The 17,788-nt window shown below is 44.2% G+C and overlaps 1 protein-coding gene across 1 annotated transcript in view; it reads right to left on the reverse strand.

Moving 5' to 3' along the window:
- chrna8 (cholinergic receptor, nicotinic, alpha 8) overlaps nucleotides 1-8,839 on the reverse strand; it is a 53,479-nt gene extending 44,640 nt beyond the window's left edge. Inside the window, exon 1 of the mRNA XM_072463191.1 lies at nucleotides 8,763-8,839. Coding sequence (XP_072319292.1) covers nucleotides 8,763-8,829 — 67 coding nt within the window. The 5' untranslated portion in view covers nucleotides 8,830-8,839. The remainder of the gene's footprint in view (nucleotides 1-8,762) is intronic.
- Nucleotides 8,840-17,788: the final 8,949 nt, after the last annotated feature.

Raw genomic sequence — 17,788 nt, forward strand, 5'->3', positions numbered from 1 at the left:
CCCATAGACCCCAGAGTAAGCAGCGCCCACTCTGGTTTGGATACGCCGGCCAGACAGAAAGCTCCGGACCCAGTTAAACAGTTTACCCTTCACACCACACTTCCGCAGCTTAATGAGGAGCCCATCCTTCCAAACCATATCGTACGCCTTCTCCACATCAAAGAGCACCGCAATAACCTTTTCTTTCTGAGCCCTGGCCAGCTGGATATCAGATTCCAAACACAACACGGAATCCATGGTGTTCCTGCCCCTACGGAAACCACTCTGGTGCGCAGGAAGCAAACCCCGACTCTCCAAGAAGTAATCCAACCGCTCGGTAACCATGCGCTCCATCGTTTTCCCGAGCTGCGACGTCAAGGCAATCGGCCTATAACTTGAAGGGTCAGACGCTGGCCTACCCGGCTTCAGAACCGGCACCACCGTAGACTGTTTCCACGCAGATGGAACACAACCTGAATCCCAAACACGGTTGAAAAGACCCAGGACTAGCCCAAGCGTGTCATCAGTCAAATGAGAGAGCATGTCATAGCACACCTCATCTTTACCCGGGGCTGTCTGTTTCGCCTTAGAAAGTGCTCTCCTTAGCTCAAACAAACTAAATGGAAGGTCAAGGTCATCTTGAGTCGAAGGCTGGTGCCCAATCAGCTCAGAATTCTGGGCCAAAGTACTCTCCCTGTAGTGCCTTTCCGCAGGTGAGAGATTGTCAGAGCTGTGCACCGACACAAAGGTGCTGGCCAACAGTTCAGCTTTGTCAACGTCGCTGACTGCTTCAACACCATTCAGTATTAGGACCGGGGTCCCATGACGGCGCTCAACCCCATGCATCCGCTTAATCATCCCCCAAACATCCCCGAGACGCGTTTCTCTCCCAATTTTGGAACAATACCGCCTCCAATAGGCACTCTTGGCCGTTCTCACAGTTTTCCGCACAACAGCGCGGGCCCTCTTGTAGTCAATGAGGGCACCCTCAGTGTGGGCAACCCTTAGCCGGCGAAACGCCGCATTTCTCGCCCTAACAGCATGACCACATGCTTCAGTCCACCACGGCACCCGCTTCCTATGTCCACTACCACCACTCTTAGGAATCGTGCCTACCGCTGACTGCGTGATGAGCGAGACAATTGCACTATTGAGATCATCCACCTGAGTCAATCCTCCTTCCTGCAGAACCCTAGAACCATCATCAGCTTTCCTCAGGAAAGCCCCCCAGTTCGCCCTTGCCAACTGCCACCTCTGGATCCTCGTCCCCCTGACCACACAGCTCCCAAAGCCAATCACGGTGCGGACTAGATAGTGATCGCTACCAAAAGAAAGATTACCAAGAACCTCCCAACTACAAACACCAGCTAACTCCTTGGACACAAGTGTAAGATCTATTGCACTTTCCGCACCGGTCCCCATATCATAGCGGGTCCCACCCCCATCATTCAGACAAACCAACTCCCTTTGATTGATGAAACCCTCTACCACCTGCCCATACCTATCGGTACCACTACCGCCCCACAAAGCGCTATGCGCATTAAAATCCCCACACCACACGGCCTTTCCCCGAACATCCTTACCGATACTATGTAAGGACTCTAACGTTAACTCACCACACGGATTATAAAGGTTAACCACAGTAACAGCTTCACCACCCAGCCAGACCCTCACCGCCAGGGCCTCCGGCGCTTTACTCACACTGACAACAACGTAATTTAGGTCATCTCGGACAAACACAGCCACACCTCCGCCTCTACCCTGCTCCCTATCATTCCTAACACACACATACCCTTGTATCCCAAAACCCCACCTAGGTCGTAACCAAGTCTCCTGCACGCACATAACGTGAGGCTTGTTCAACAAGGTAGAGACAAAATGCTTAAATTCCTGGCCATTAGCACGAAGACTACGCGCATTCCATTGCAAGACAACCACCGCCATTATGAGCCCCCGGAACCTGACGGCGCATCGGGAGCCCCCCCACTCCCACTGCCAGAATGGGGCAGGGCGCCCTCCCGCAGCGCATCCTCTATCTCCGTCCACTCGGGGCCCCCAGCTCCAAAGTACTTCCCTGCAGCCTTAGCGATGATCTTAGTCTTTTCGGATCTCTTCTTGGTTTGCCCAGTACAGTTAATCACTTCCACTATAAAGAGGAAGAAATCTTTCCTCTTCACAACCAGTACATCCTCCGCACCCACAGGGCCTCTGCCCGTGGAAGCCACACTCACAGGCATCCCAGTGGGGACCTCCCCCTGGCCGCGGGCAACGCTGCCCCCTCCCCTGTCGCCTAGGACACCAGCAGCACTGGCAGCCCCCACTGCATCCACCGTCACCTGACTACCAGACACCTTCTTGACCGCATCCGCGTAGGATATGCCTTGAGAGGCTCTAACTTTTTGCACCTCAGCAGCCCTCTTGCTGAACACGCATCCCCCGTAGGCAGAGCTATGCTCTCCCCCACAGTTACAGCACTTGAGTTTTGCTCCGTCGTCACACTTCCCATACTCGTGGTCTCCTGCACATTTACCACACTTCTGCTTCCCTCTACAGACCGCTGCAATATGCCCAAAGCGCTGGCACTTGAAGCAACGCAGGGGCGGCAGAACATATGGGCGTACGCCATAGCGCATGTACCCAACGCACACCACACGAGGCAGGATCCCACCTTCAAATCTAATCATTATCGACAGGCTGTCACACCTTACCCCATCCCGGGTCATCTTCAACCGCCTAGCATCCACCACCTTAGCTCCAGTCAAATTCTCCTTTATGTCATCCACAGATGTCGTCGTAGGGACGCCTACTATAACTCCCCTGACCGTGCCTCTTACAGCATCAGACACAAGAATGTCCTTCCCCCCCAGACACTTAGCTTCAATCGCCTTCCTTTGCTGAGCCACGTCCTTGCACACGACCAGCAGCGAGCCATCCCTAAGGACACTCGCATGCTTGACCACTCCCACAGCTACAGTCAGGCTCCTTGTCAACGCCATCGGATCCCACCCCTTAAAGGACGCATTATCCTGCGCAAGCTTTATGAACACCTTACACTCTGAACTCACATCCCCGACATCTGCAACCCCCCCGCCCTGCTCCTCACTGAGAGAGCCCTCCATAGACGAGCAAGAAGACGCCCTATGCTGCACAGGATCAGTGGCTCCAGGGGAGTCCTCCCCGCTGTTCATATCGTCACCGACCAGGTCACGCTTCCTCTTCTTCTTCCCCGTCATACGGACCGAGGCGTTCCTCTATGTTGCCGTAATATCCAAACTGTTGTTGTTGTTGTTGTTGTTGTTTTATGGCGGTTGGCATCCGAGTGTTGCATTACCGCCAGACTTTATTCCTCAGACGTTTCGTAGTCCTCAGACTCTGTCGTAGTCCGTAAAAGTACTCCTCCCATTGCTTTGGCGTACAAAGCCCATGAGGTCATGATGTGTTTTTGTGACTAGAATAGTTGTTGTGTCAGAGACCAACCGGCTTTATTCCAGGGAGACTCTTCTTCACCTTCCTCGCCCTCTTTGACGTTCGGTTAGAAGTCCTTCTTCCATCACTTTGGCGTTTCTAGGCCCACGAAGTCCAAGCGCGTTAGGACATCCTCTTGCTCCTCATCCTCGGCTCAGTCTCCAACACCCCCCACCTCTATAAAGTTTACCCAGCCCTGTGCTACATAAGTAAGCAACCACAGCCTGACACAAACCCTGTGACTGGATCGCCAGAACGTTCCGCAGATTGAACTCCCGCCCATTATTCCGAAACCACAAGGCCAACCCGGCCCTTTCCCTATCATAAGCCTCACAGCAAATCAGCACATGCTCGACAGTCTCTGGCACCCGACAGTGACCACACAGACCGGTCGGATGTTTGCCTATCCTACTCAGTGACCAATTGAGTCCAGTATGGCCAATCCTCATGCGGGCGAAGGCCCTTTCCTCCCACGCGTTCCTGCCCATAGACCCGCAAGGACCCACACTACCCTGTATGTGATAGAGATGCCGTCCAGTAACACAGTGGCTCCAAAATTCCTGCCAAAGGCCGACCACATGACTCTTGATAACGGGCTTGATTTCAGACTTGCCCAACTCAACCGCCACATCAATTGATGGCCGCCGAAGGGAACGTTTAGCCAGTGCATCAGCCATTTCGTTACCATCCACCCCCACATGCGCAGGGACCCAAATGAAGGAAACCCTCACATCCTTCCTGGACAGGGAGAGCATCAGACAGAAGATGCCATTCAACACATCCTGTCTGCAATCCGATTTCCCAGATTTAATGCTTTGCAATGCAGAAAGGCTGTCAGAGGCCACCACAATGCCGCAACACTGCAAAGCAGATTCCGCCCATTCCAACGCCAACCGTATCGCTATGAGTTCCGACGTGAAAACAGAAAGGCGATCTGTCAACCTCTTCTTGACCGCTAGCCCCAGGTCAGGCACAAAATAAGCGGCGCCAGTACGCCCACTCTCAGGATCCCTAGACCCGTCGGTATAAATAAACACATCACCTGAGTGCTTATCGATGATCGCTTGAACGGCAAACTGCGGTGCCCTCCCAGCGACTCCTCTAAGCTTGCCATGCAAGCTAACATCAACAGGAGCCGGGACAAACTTCCACGGAGCTATAGCAGACAAAGCCACCGACGGGCTCACACGCAGATCACCAACCCCCGCAAGCCGCGCCTTCGCATTTCCTACCTGGCTGAAAACCATACCGCCAGCCTCACTCTGCCCCCCATCAACCCTGAGAAAGTCCCTCACCGGGTGAGAGCTCATATGACCTTGCACATTCACCCAGTAAGCCAACAGAAGTTCTAGCCTCCGGAGCCGTAACGGCAATTCCCCCAACTCAACCTGCAGCGCCGAGACAGGGGAGGTCCTAAAAGCCCTACAGCAGATGCGCAAGGCCTGGGCTTGCTCCACATCAAGCTTCTTTAAGTTAGTCTCAGCCGCAGACATGTAGGCTATACAGCCATAATCAATAGCCGCCCTCATGACGGCCCGATAAATACCCAGGAGCGACCTTCTGCTGGCCCCCCAGTCCTGGCCGGATAGACAACGAAGCAAGTTATTCACCCTTTTGCATTTACCACTGACCTCATCAATGTGCCGACGCCAACTAAGCCTCTCGTCAAAGGTGACCCCCAAGAACCTCACCTCCCTGACCTGTTCGAGCACCTGCCCATGCAGTCGAAGGGAGACGTCCCTATGCCCATTGAAGAAACAGATCACTTGAGACTTCCGTACGGACAGTTTAAACCCCCACTTCAGGGTCCACTGCTCCACCTGCTGTATTGCCCTTTGCAGTTTCGCCTCGTAAAACCGGAGATTCCTCCCTCTCACCCATAGAGCGCCATCGTCAGCATAAAGGCTCCTCCCAACAGACCCATCCACGTCGTCAAAGATGTCCTTAATCATAACATTGAACAAGATAGGGCTACACACACTCCCCTGCGGGATCCCATTCTCCACCCCATAGACCCCAGAGTAAGCAGCGCCCACTCTGGTTTGGATACGCCGGCCAGACAGAAAGCTCCGGACCCAGTTAAACAGTTTACCCTTCACACCACACTTCCGCAGCTTAATGAGGAGCCCATCCTTCCAAACCATATCGTACGCCTTCTCCACATCAAAGAGCACCGCAATAACCTTTTCTTTCTGAGCCCTGGCCAGCTGGATATCAGATTCCAAACACAACACGGAATCCATGGTGTTCCTGCCCCTACGGAAACCACTCTGGTGCGCAGGAAGCAAACCCCGACTCTCCAAGAAGTAATCCAACCGCTCGGTAACCATGCGCTCCATCGTTTTCCCGAGCTGCGACGTCAAGGCAATCGGCCTATAACTTGAAGGGTCAGACGCTGGCCTACCCGGCTTCAGAACCGGCACCACCCCAAACTGTTGTCGTTGTTGTTTTTTATGGCAGTTGGCATCCAAGTTGTTGCATTACCGCCAGACTTTATTCCTCAGATTTGTCGTAGTCCTCAGACTCTGTCGTAGTCCGTAAAAGTACTCCTTCCATTGCTTTGGTGTTACAAAGCCCATGAGTTCAAAGCACATCCTCTTCCTCCTTATCCTCAATGTGGTTATGCTGTTAGGGCGAGAAATGCGGCGTTTCGCCGGCTAAGGGTTACCCACACTGAGGGTGCCCTCATTGACTACAAGAGGGCCTGCGCTGTTGTGCGGAAAACTGTAAGAACGGCCAAGAGTGCCTGTTGGAGGCGGTATTGTTCCAAAATTGGGAGAGAAACGCGTCTCGGGGATGTTTGGGGGATGATTAAGCAGATGCATGGGGTTGAGCGCCGTCACGGGACCCCGGTCCTAATACAGAATGGTGTTGAAGCAGTCAGCGACGTTGACAAAGCTGAACTGTTGGCCAGCACCTTTGTGTCGGTGCACAGCTCTGACAATCTCTCACCTGCGGAAAGGCACTACAGGGAGAGTACTTTGGCCCAGAATTCTGAGCTGATTGGGCACCAGCCTTCGACTCAAGATGACCTTGACCTTCCGTTTAGTTTGTTTGAGCTAAGGAGAGCACTTTCTAAGGCGAAACAGACAGCCCCGGGTAAAGATGAGGTGTGCCTAGAAACGACAAAGGATAAAACGACAAAGACGTCCCATGACCTCATGGGCTTTGTAAAACAACAAAGACGTCCCATAACCTCATGGGCTTTGTACTTCCAAAGCAATGGAATAAGAATTTCTAAGGACTACGACAAAGTCTGAGGGGAGGAAGAACTTCTATAGGATACAATGACAAAGGCATCTCATGACCTCTTGGGCTTTGTCAAAGCACTGGAGGTCAAAGCACTGGAAGAACAACTTTTAGGACAAAGTCTGAGGAGTAAAGTCTGGCGGTAATGCAACACTTGGATGCCAACCGCCATAAAACAACAACAACAACAACAACAACAACAACAACAGGACTACGACAAAGTCTGGGGAATAAAGTCTGGCGGTAATGCGACACTCGGAGGCCAACCGCCATAAAACAATAACAACAGCAATAACAGTCTAAGGAATAAAGTCTGGCGGTAATGCAACACTCGGATGCCAACCGCCATAAAACAACAACAACAACTATTCTTACGACAAGTCACAAAGACATATCATGACCTCATGGGCTTTGTAACAACAAAGCAATGGAAAGAGTACTTTTACGGACTACAACAGAGTCTGAGGAATAAAGTCTGGCGGTAATGCAACACTTGGATGCCAACCGCCATAAAACAACAACAACAACAACAATGTTCATTCCATGGCAACAAGAATAAAGTCTTTACTACACACATGTAGTACTTTTACGCAAGAATGCAGACACTCGCAATGCCTTCAGCCATTGCACATTATCTAGTTATTATAAAGCTAGCATCTAAGAAAATGTAAATGTATTTTAGGAACTTGTTTCTGATCACACAACAAAACAAAGACCCAATTATTATGTGTGAGTTCCAAAACATTTTGATATGAACTATTTTATGCTTGATCCCAATCTCTATAAATAATCTATCATAGTTATTACAATAGCAACCCTAAAACCCTAAAACATAAGGATTAATATTCTTTAAAAAGAATAGTCTCTTCCATGCTTTCCCTCTCTGTAACTATAAGTGATCTGTTCTTCTGTATCTATCTCTGTATCTACCTGCGTTGCACCAATGAAATTTCCCCATGTGGGACAATAAAGGAATATCTTATCTTATCTTATCTTATTTCTGTACCTTATTGCATATTCCCATAAAACGCACATTTATCTTTTGCTGTCACTGTGGCCTGGCCTCAAAGGGTTAAGTAGTTTACTGGATGGCTCTCCTGGTCCAGGACTGTGAGCCATAGAAGAGAATTCCCATCAGAACGAGTGACAGAGGACGGAGGTGTGACTGAGCAGCAGTTGTTCAGTGGAAACCTTGAAACGATGAATTATGACACGTTGGTACCACCTCGCCCTTTGTGGCCAAGTCTGAAGACAGTGGATATCAGGTTAGCTTTAATTTATTGTATCCAATTATGAGCAAGACTATTATTGCCATCAGATTTCCTGGCAAACTAAAGGGATGTTGTGGCCATGTATCAACAACAGAGACATGTTTATGGCACATTTCCAACTCAAACTGAGGATAGACTTTTTTTTAGTTTTTTGGACAGAAGTCAAAAGATACAGATCGTGAGGTAAACATGAGATAAAGAAAATATAAACTCTGCTACACAGGTACATATCATCATTAAAACTCTAAATCCCGCAGTATTTATAATTATCAAATGACTTTATTTTCATTCCCAGTGACACATTTGCATAAGCACAAGTAATGCTGTGAAATGTAGAAATAGAATATGTGTCCTATTTCCCATAAAGCACAGGATCCCAGCATATTACTGAGACTTAACCTCCCCTGGGGTTCTTCTCGGCTCCAGTCACGCATTTAACAATCCTTTAGCTGCAGATTACACTGAAACCCAATGGGCTTCGTGCCTCATGGCCGGGACGCCCTCCTTATTCGGGGCCAGATGTTGTCTGACTAAAGACGGCGTACAACACAGTAATACGGACATTTACACGCGCACAAAAGCTTTGAATATGCAAGACGTTTTACAGCTACAAAGACTTGTTTCTGGGTCCATGCAACCAGAAGGACGACTATAAAACTTAATGAGGCAAAAAGTTATCGATAAAAACAGACGCGTCTCATTCCCATGCGCATCATCAACCACTTTTATTAACATCATATTGTGTTTCATTTGCATCACACACACATGACAAACTATGGGGTCCAAACTGTGACTCACCTCTACAGCAAAACGTCGCCAACAGGTAAACTACAAGCAAAAATCCAGACGACTTTCGCGGCTCCATGACCGCGCGTGCCCCGCTGGAGAAAATGCCACAACTTGGTTCCAAACGCGCCGCACCGGACGAGTCTGTCCCTCAAACAGACGCACGCCACACGTCCGCCTCCACGTGCGAGACGCCTGTCACCTCTCAAGTCACTTTACCCCGCTCCCTCTGCTGCGTACTCCCCGGTCTGTGTCTCCCGTCTCCACGGTAACAGTGAGATGAGAGCCACCTGTCCACCGCCGCAGCGCGTGTACGGTGTACATTTTAGGACATTGTACACCGTACTCCAGTCACTCCGCGCGCGTCTGCTTCAGGGCGGCGCAGTGGTGAAGAGTGCTGAGAGTGTCACCTGAACAGCAGCAGGCTACCACTCTCTATTTGGGGTGTTTGATTGTGGTTGTTGGTTTATTTAATGTAGCCTGTTTATTAAATAAATTAGGCAACTAAAAAGTCTTCATTCGCACTTCATAATTAACACGTAACTAAATGCGTTGATGAGTCACAATATGACGTTATAAAAGAACTGAAATAAAGAACCAAACAATGCGTTGGAATAAGTGGCTCAGGTGGTTCGATCATTTTGAGTTTATCATGTTGTCTTTGAGTTGGATATTTCCCCTGTCTGATCTAGCATATGTTGTAAACTTTGGTAATGTCTGTGAATGTGGTGAATAGAAACAATGGTGTTGGGAGGCCAATGGCGCTAATAGAGTGTCTGGTTCATTCCGTTTACTCTCGGGCAGATGCGACTGCAGAATACATTTAGAAGAGGAAATTAGTGAATATTCCACTGTGAGTGCCTAGAAAAGCTCTAAGTAACATGTAATTAATCATAACTATTGCATCTCAACTGGATAAGTAGTTCTTCTCAACTTGTTTTCAGTGTACAAACATATTGTTTTGTCCTCAGAGGGCCCCTGTAAGAATCAGAAAAGGTTTATTGCCATTTCAATGAACAGAATTCACAAACATAGGAACTTGCTTTGGCGATTAACATAAAATAATGTACAATGATAAAATAAACTAAAAAAAGCCAACCTGTATAAGTCAAAAATAAAAAACAATAAAAATAAGCTATGAGATAAAAGATAAGAATCAAAATAGGCTTACTACGTACACAAATGTACACTTGCGTTTACATATGTAGTGCAGAAAGTGATCAGTGCAGTGAGTGATAAAATGATGGTTAAAGTGACCATGCAAGTGTTCATGAGTCCAACGGCAGAGGGAAAGAAACTGTTCTTGTGGTAAGAGGCTCTGGTCTGGATGCACTGTAGCCTCCCGCCTGAGGGGAGCGGGTCATACAGTCATGTCCAGGGTGAGAAGGATCAGCTGCGATCCGGCCTGCACGTCCCAGAGCCCTGGAGACGTACAGATCCTGTACGTCTCACTCTTTATTCACCGACCAAAGCCTGGTCCATTTTATGACCCATGTCCTGATGAATATTTCTGCCTCCGACTCTTTTTTTTAATTCCACTTCACTGTAAATTATAACCTTTACCTAATTGCTTGTATACCATAGTACCGGTACAGGTATTACATTTGGATATTTGATTTATATATGATTTAGTATGTGTCAAAATCCTTAATTTATTAGTTTATGTCTTTGTGTCAGGTCTGCTGTGATCACCTGGTCTTTTAATGAGCCCTTAATCTTAACTCATTAAGATTATCTTTTACTACAAGACATAAAAGAAAAATATAATGCACTTGATAACTCCTTGTGTTTGTGCAAACATATATTTTTCACTGTCCAAAAATCAAATCCCAAATCACCAAAATGTGGCCTTTAACGTATCATTTGTTTTTCTATTTGTTCTCCTGGCCCGTTTCATATTTATTTTTAGGATGATAAAGGGTAAGTCTTCCAATCTGCTCTGTTGTGTGGGTTTTAGCAGATCTGAAGACCAGCTGAACATTTTTCTCTCACTGGGAGTCATCTCCTCTGATTCACTGGAATCGGTTGTTAGAGTTAGACTTTAGTTAAATCTGAGCCAAACAGCCCGTACTTCTGAGCATCTCATTTCTCTGCATCAGGGACACAGATGATGAAGTGCGTAGGTTAGATGAACACAATTTCACATCAGCATGCACCAGTGACCTTAGTGTCCAGTTGGCGTACTAAACTTTTGGGCACATGTGGTCAGTTGTTGTAGCATATTGCATAAGATAATTAGCCATAATGAGGCAGCCCCATTGTGTCAGGTAAAGGAGAAGTGAGATGGCTTCAGGGCTCTGAAACTCTGACATCAGATGGAGTGACTAATAAAGCTACAGACTCATTAGATACATTGTTCAAGCTGTGCATAGTCTGAATATAGCTACTAATTTTTTAAACATTCAAACATTGAATCACTGATGTAAACAAAATTAGGTCAGTGAGGGGTTAAGATTAAATTCCAGATGTTTGCTGTGGATCAAAAGCATCACTTGGTTCCAGAAAATGAAATTGTAAAGAAAGCAGATAAGAGTGACAGCTGCTGGGTGAACAAAGGTGGTTTATTGCTCAGCCTCAGTGTGCAATCCTCAATGTTATCTTGTCAAGCTTATGTCAAGGTTTTGGATGTAATCCTGAAAACAATCTTAAAATACTGTAACCAGACCTGATCCGGTTTGAAGCAGGTTCCTGTTCTTTCAGTCAGTATGTCTGCCTTCAGCTCAGAAAAGTTTGTATGTTAAAGCTGCTTGTCCTCAAATGGAGGTGGACATCATTCCAGAGTCTAGCACAGATGTGGAAGACCCTCTGTTCAATGGTGCTTTAGAGTCGAGCACCGTGAGCTGCTCCTGTGGGTATGATCTGTCTTCAGGCATGTGTTTGGACAGAACAAAAAAATCATCTCAAATGTTCCTGATTTTTGAAAATACAGTTTCAAAGCAAAAGGAAAAGGAACATGATGCAATAGCACATGCATTTGTCTCTACAAAGCTAGTCTATTTTTTGAAAGGTTAAACTCCACACCTCAGTTAATTTTTCTTTTCTACCACAGTTACAGTTAGAGTATGCACTTTTACATTTATCTTTTCATTTCAACCCAATCACACTAAATCAATAGCCAAAACTACTGCCTGATTTCTGGACTGTGATGATTTAGATAACATGCAACCCACAAATTTTGATATGAGTAATCAAGAGAATTATGATCAGAAATAAATCTTTTATTTTTTTCCCCACGTATTATGTTAATAATATACCAACTCCAAAAATCAGATAATAATCACATTTTGGGTTCACATGTAACTGCCAACCCATGTATCTAATAGTCATTAAATATGTGTTGACATTGTTGGTATCAAAATCACATTACATCTCAATGTCAAAGTCATTTGACATCAGAAATGTCACTGTCTATCTTCACTCCTCAGTGCTTCTCACCATCTGTCTCCCTTTCCTCGCGTCCCAGTTCTGGTCCTGAAGCTCTTCTTACAGCTCTGCAGTTATGTCCTCAGCCCGTTACTAGACACTGGAGCCGCAAGCGTTTCTGTGGCCCTCACTATCTATCATTCCCACTTCGCCTTGTACAGCACAAACACACACACACACACACACACACACACACACACACATATGGCACACACAAATGCACTCCTTCTACACAGCCTGCCTCAAGCTCCGGTCTGGACACTTACATGTATCTTCACTGCCATCTTCTCACATTAAATAATCGGGCTTTCGGCTGAGCCTGCAGGATTAGGTTTGTGTGTGTGTGTGTGTGTGTTGTGCATGTGTGTGAGTGCACCTGTTTGTTTACCGTAAAGGCTTTTGGTATATTGTGTGTCTTTTTCTAACACAAGGCCCAAGGCTGTTCCAAACCCTGCATCTCAAGCATGATCAGTAAGCGTATGTGTGGACAGCTGTGTCACATGGTTTTCACAGATGCTGAGGGGAAAAACAACACATTTAGAATACTGTATTTCTAATGTACTGTTATTTTTTTTTTTAAAAAGTATGTAGAGACCATACTATTACAGTTTCATTCTCTTTCAGTTTGTCATTGAGTTTAAGTTTAGTCCAGTTTATTTTATTCCTGTTTAGTCCTGGAGGAGAAGAGGAACTTACAAAACCATTTATTACATTTAGTGGTTCTTGCAGTGAAAACTCATAATCACTGTACTACTTTAGAATACTAAATTGGTAAGGAGGTCATTATATTATATTATATTAGCGGCTTATAAACTATAATTAAACTACGGAAAGGCAGTTTGTCTAGAAATTTAAATCATAATTCATAATTCACAACTGAACTAAAGCCTTGACAGAAAAGGAAATATGGATTGTATTTTTCAATGTGAGATTATTTGGGTTTTTCTTCAGGAAGAAAAGCCTAAGTGGCTCTAATGTGACTTAATTTCAACAATGAAGATGGAAAGTGTGTACAGAGATGCCATACCTGCAAGTGTATCCAGGGTTTAGAGAACATGATTTGGGCGTCAGCAGCTCGTGCCCCTTGCACTAGTGAAAAGTGCAGAAATCAAGTAGTAAACAATAACATAATATGCAAGTGAAAGGTATCCAAAAAAATTGTTTAGAGATCTCTAAGTTTGGGTGAAGACCAAAATATTGAAAGATGGCAGACTAGCGTCCCCACCTAAACCCTACAGGATCACAACATTTGAGCTCTATCAAAATGTAATACCCAAGGTGCCAAGAATCTATGTGACAAAATGGCTCAGTGGCGCCCTCTGGAATACATTACATGATAGGAGGGAGGGTGTCATTTTATTTCCATCTTGGACAGACAAAATATGTTGAGATGGACAAAAAAGTATATGATGGCCTGGCCCAATAACTTATTCAATGAACTTGTCTTAGGGTTTTTATCCAACAGCCTCCAAACTGAAGAAGCATCATCGTTTTTTTTTTTAATGAATTGCTCAGGGTGGAACAATTCTGAAAGCAGAAAGATCCTTGAAGCTTTTTCAAACATTGTCAGATTTTGATGGAGCCATGAGAAGTTTGTGTATTTTCATGACATAGTGATATGGGAATTAAACTTCTATATTACAAAATGGCTCCTCATCGCAAAGTTATGATGGGATGGCATCTTTTTTATTTGACTTATAGACCAATCAAATTTGGTAGATACATGATTCATGATACATGGTATGATTCTGAAAAAAGTGAATTAATCAATAAATTATCTCTATCCAGATTTGCATAGCCACCTAGGGTTTCCTAGGGTTTTTGTCCAACACACCACAAACTGAGGCAGCATCATCGTTTACTTAAGTCTCTTCACAGGGTGTGGTCATGATGAGCTCATAAAGCTGCCATTTTGAAAGTATAAAAGTCTTTATAACTCCAAACATTGTCGAATTTAAACTGACCTGTTGAGGCATTTGTGTACTTGAATGAAATGGACATGTGACTTAAACTTATACCTTTAAAAATTGCTTTCCAGCGCCTTCTCAAAAGTCAAAATGAGACGTAAACCTTTTATCTCCAACACGTGGCAAATCATTGTAGTACTATTACGTGTTCATTCTCTTTCAGTTTTGTCATTCAGTTTAGGTTTAGTCCAGTTCATTTTATACATCAAGCCACGTCTAATCACCTGAAGAGTGCCCTTCCGCGGTTGGCAAAGGTCCTTTAACACTGATTGCAGTTTCAATATTTTCTTTTACTTCCCAATTAAGTTGACCTTTCCACAATGTTCTCACTGGCTCACACTGACATTGTGATCGACAGCACCACTCTTTCCTTTCTTCCTTTTTCATTGCGGCGGTCAAAAGCGGCTTCTGTAGCAGACATAGTGAAGTAAAGGTCACAGTTAAACAAAGCTTTGGTGTTTTCTTTAAGAGGCAGGATCACACCTCCGGCTCAGTGGCTTTGCTTCAGCGGCACCTCCAGCGACCTTTGGCAGCGCTGGAGGTGCTCTGGCCTGTGAGTCACATTTACAGCAGGTGCCGCACAAACACAAACTGTGTGTGGAAACATAACGGTGATGACCTCAGAAGCGACTGTCTGCTTCAGCTCAGGTCCTGTCCTGCTCTTTCTAAATCAAACACTTCACTTTTTAGAATGTAAAACAGCATTGCCTGGATTTGTTGGCCTATTTTTATAAACTAAAATGTTGTCTTCTCACATCCAAATGTTGTTTTAATCACTTAGTTTGAACCTAATTAGAATTGTTCAACAAAGAGAAAGCTCACAATTTTGCGGCACATTTAAACAATTGTCTTTTATGCCACAAAATAAACTTACAAAGACATAAAGTTGTGGGAAGGTTAAAAATGATGGAATTCTGTTGTGGCAAATATTGCTTTAAACATGTTAAATATGTCCTGGGTTTGCTTTATTTTTGTACAGGATGCAAAGTTGTTCTACATATTTAAGTTAGTCTCCTTTTCATCTAAATCTAAAATGTTAGCTTCTCAAAAATACAACCAAATTTTGATTTATTCACTTAGTTTGAAGTGATCTTATTAGTGTTCAGCAAAGAGAAAGGTTACAATATACAACTAGTTTAGCCTAATATACAGTAGATAATGTAAATAATCTTATAAAATCATCTTCATCATCAAAAATGTATTTGGTGGGACAGTAAAAATGATATGGAGTTGCAGTTTGGCGAATATTGCATTTTACATATTAAATCTTTTTAAATCTTCTTCTGTATTTGCTGTATATTTTGGTACGAGATTCAGGAAGTTATGTTTTCCTGATCCAAACCCGATCAACATCTCCTGCTCCGGTCTCATTCCATTCTCCCAGTTACACCCAGTAAAACACCTCCACATAGGACCCTCACCAGTGATGTACAACCTGGATCAGCCTCATTAACAATACATGTGATGGTGATTGTGCAAATGTGCAGTTCAGCCTTTCCCTCCAGATGACCTCGGGCCCACCTTCTCAATCTCGACTCCTTCAACTGGAGACATTTGAGAGCCTAGAGAAAGTACTTCACACCGTACGCCAGATGTTACTGAAATGTTTTTGGACTAGAAAAGCACAAAGAAATTAAACTAAACAGAAATGAATTAAAATAAGTCCAATATTACTGTGAGAAGTGTAAAGTGTTACAGTTAGAGTGGATTACACAGACCAGTCAGACATCTGTCCATACTGTTACTAAAATAACACACATGAATCAATTTAATGAATCAACATAAAACAATTTACCATGCTTAGTTCATATCTGGGGACACAGTTAAGTCATGTTTATAAAAATGTACTGCAAATGTTATGTCCCAATTCATTATTTACAAATAGTCTCAAGACAATCAGTCAGAAAGCAGAATGAATGAGCGTTACGAGTCTCTTTTCTGTGAAATTAAGATTATAAAATTATTATTATTAATTTTAAAGATCAAAACTGTGAATTGTTCTTGCAGCTTCAATAACAAGAACAAACTTATTTTAAGGTATGACTAGGACAAGCACAAAAAACTGTCCTTTGACACCTTTTACTTGTGCTATTTATTCCAATCACAACTTCGCCATAGATGATTATTTGTTGCAGAATGTGTTAATTTGCCTTGTCCTTTCCATGTGCTTTCTTTTGTTTTGTTTGCCAGAACATTAAAGTTGTCACATTATTTTTGCAGTTTCAGGATTAACCACAAACGGCCGTTAGATATCTCACTTAGACCTCCCGGGTATTAAAACAAATACTCTGTAGTTTTGTTTGTTCGTGTTTCTGTGGGTCCCTGGGGCTCATCATCACTGTCCCTCCAGTGCATTTTGTGTCTTCACTGGCACCGTCCCATTGGCCACACGGTCCACACCTGTCTGCATGAGTTAGCTCTGATGCAGTGAATAATAGAAGAGCTGAGGTCAGACTGTGGCGCTGGGAGACAGGGAAGGCTTGTGTTGAGTATGGCAGACATTTTGAATAAGTCAGCAAACAAACTCATGTCTGACTCAAACTAGGTCAATGAAACTGTGACAACAGACGTGAAAGTGCCACTTTTGCCAATAAGATTGATTTATGAGTGTCTGGAGTGGCGTGATGAGAATAGCTACACAATGGTGCATGGGACATAGAGAAGATGCTCATGAGGCTGCTGTCTCCTCTCATAATCTCTATTAGTGGTACGGCCTAGCTCCCAAAAGAGAACCCAAGTCAAGTGGATTAGAGCTGATGTAGATGCAGCTGGCTCAAGGTGATCAAAGATGACAAATGTGTCTCTGATCATTCAAACCTACTCACTTGTTGCTAAATTAAACCTATTGACTAATAAATTGGTGTGATAACTTTCACCCTTGTCACCTACATATTAACACGTTAAGGGAGTTAACAATATAGGTCTTAACGTGCATCATATACGTCTTCCAGTTAGTCACCTGTTCATCTCATAAAAGTGTTATTGCTTTCCCTGGAATGTTCCACAGTGGTATTAACTCATTTATCCAGAGTTCATTTTGACAAGCAGTTTTTCTCAAGTTTTAGTCATTTGACTGAAATCATTTTTAGTTTTAGTCAAGATTTAGTCAAATCATATCAAATCATTTTTTTTGGTCTGATTCTAATTATCGAAAATGTCGTGCTAATTTAGTTGTCTGAATATATATGGGGAACTTGAACCTATGAACCTAGTCTGTGTTATGTTTAGTTTTTAGTATTGGACAAAAATATCAGTATTTTTGTTCGACAAAAATATTTACTTTTAGTCATATTGATTCATTTGTATTTAATTTCAATCATGTCAAGGACAAAACTATGAAGAAATATTTCCGTTGACAAAATCAACACTATATTTATCTTTAATGTACTCAGTTACAGGTTTGATTGGTGGAGTTATCTGCTTGTCTCCATAGTGATAGTTTCTGGAACATTCCGGCATGTAGCCAAGTCTTAACGCTCTTTCTTTTTTTCTTTCTTACAGATAAATAAAAAATCCTTTATTTTATTCCAAATGGATAAAAACAACAGAAACGTGCGGTTATGTGGTGATTTTAGTTTAGCACCTTATAGAAAGTTGACGTTTGTTGCCCCCATGTGGTGAAACCAGGTCATAAACCACAGCTGCACA

The sequence above is a fragment of the Eucyclogobius newberryi genome, unplaced genomic scaffold, assembly GCF_026437365.1.
Source record: "Eucyclogobius newberryi isolate DKJ021-1_F unplaced genomic scaffold, fEucNew1.0.hap1 SCAF_4, whole genome shotgun sequence".
Classification (NCBI taxonomy): domain Eukaryota; kingdom Metazoa; phylum Chordata; class Actinopteri; order Gobiiformes; family Gobiidae; genus Eucyclogobius; species Eucyclogobius newberryi.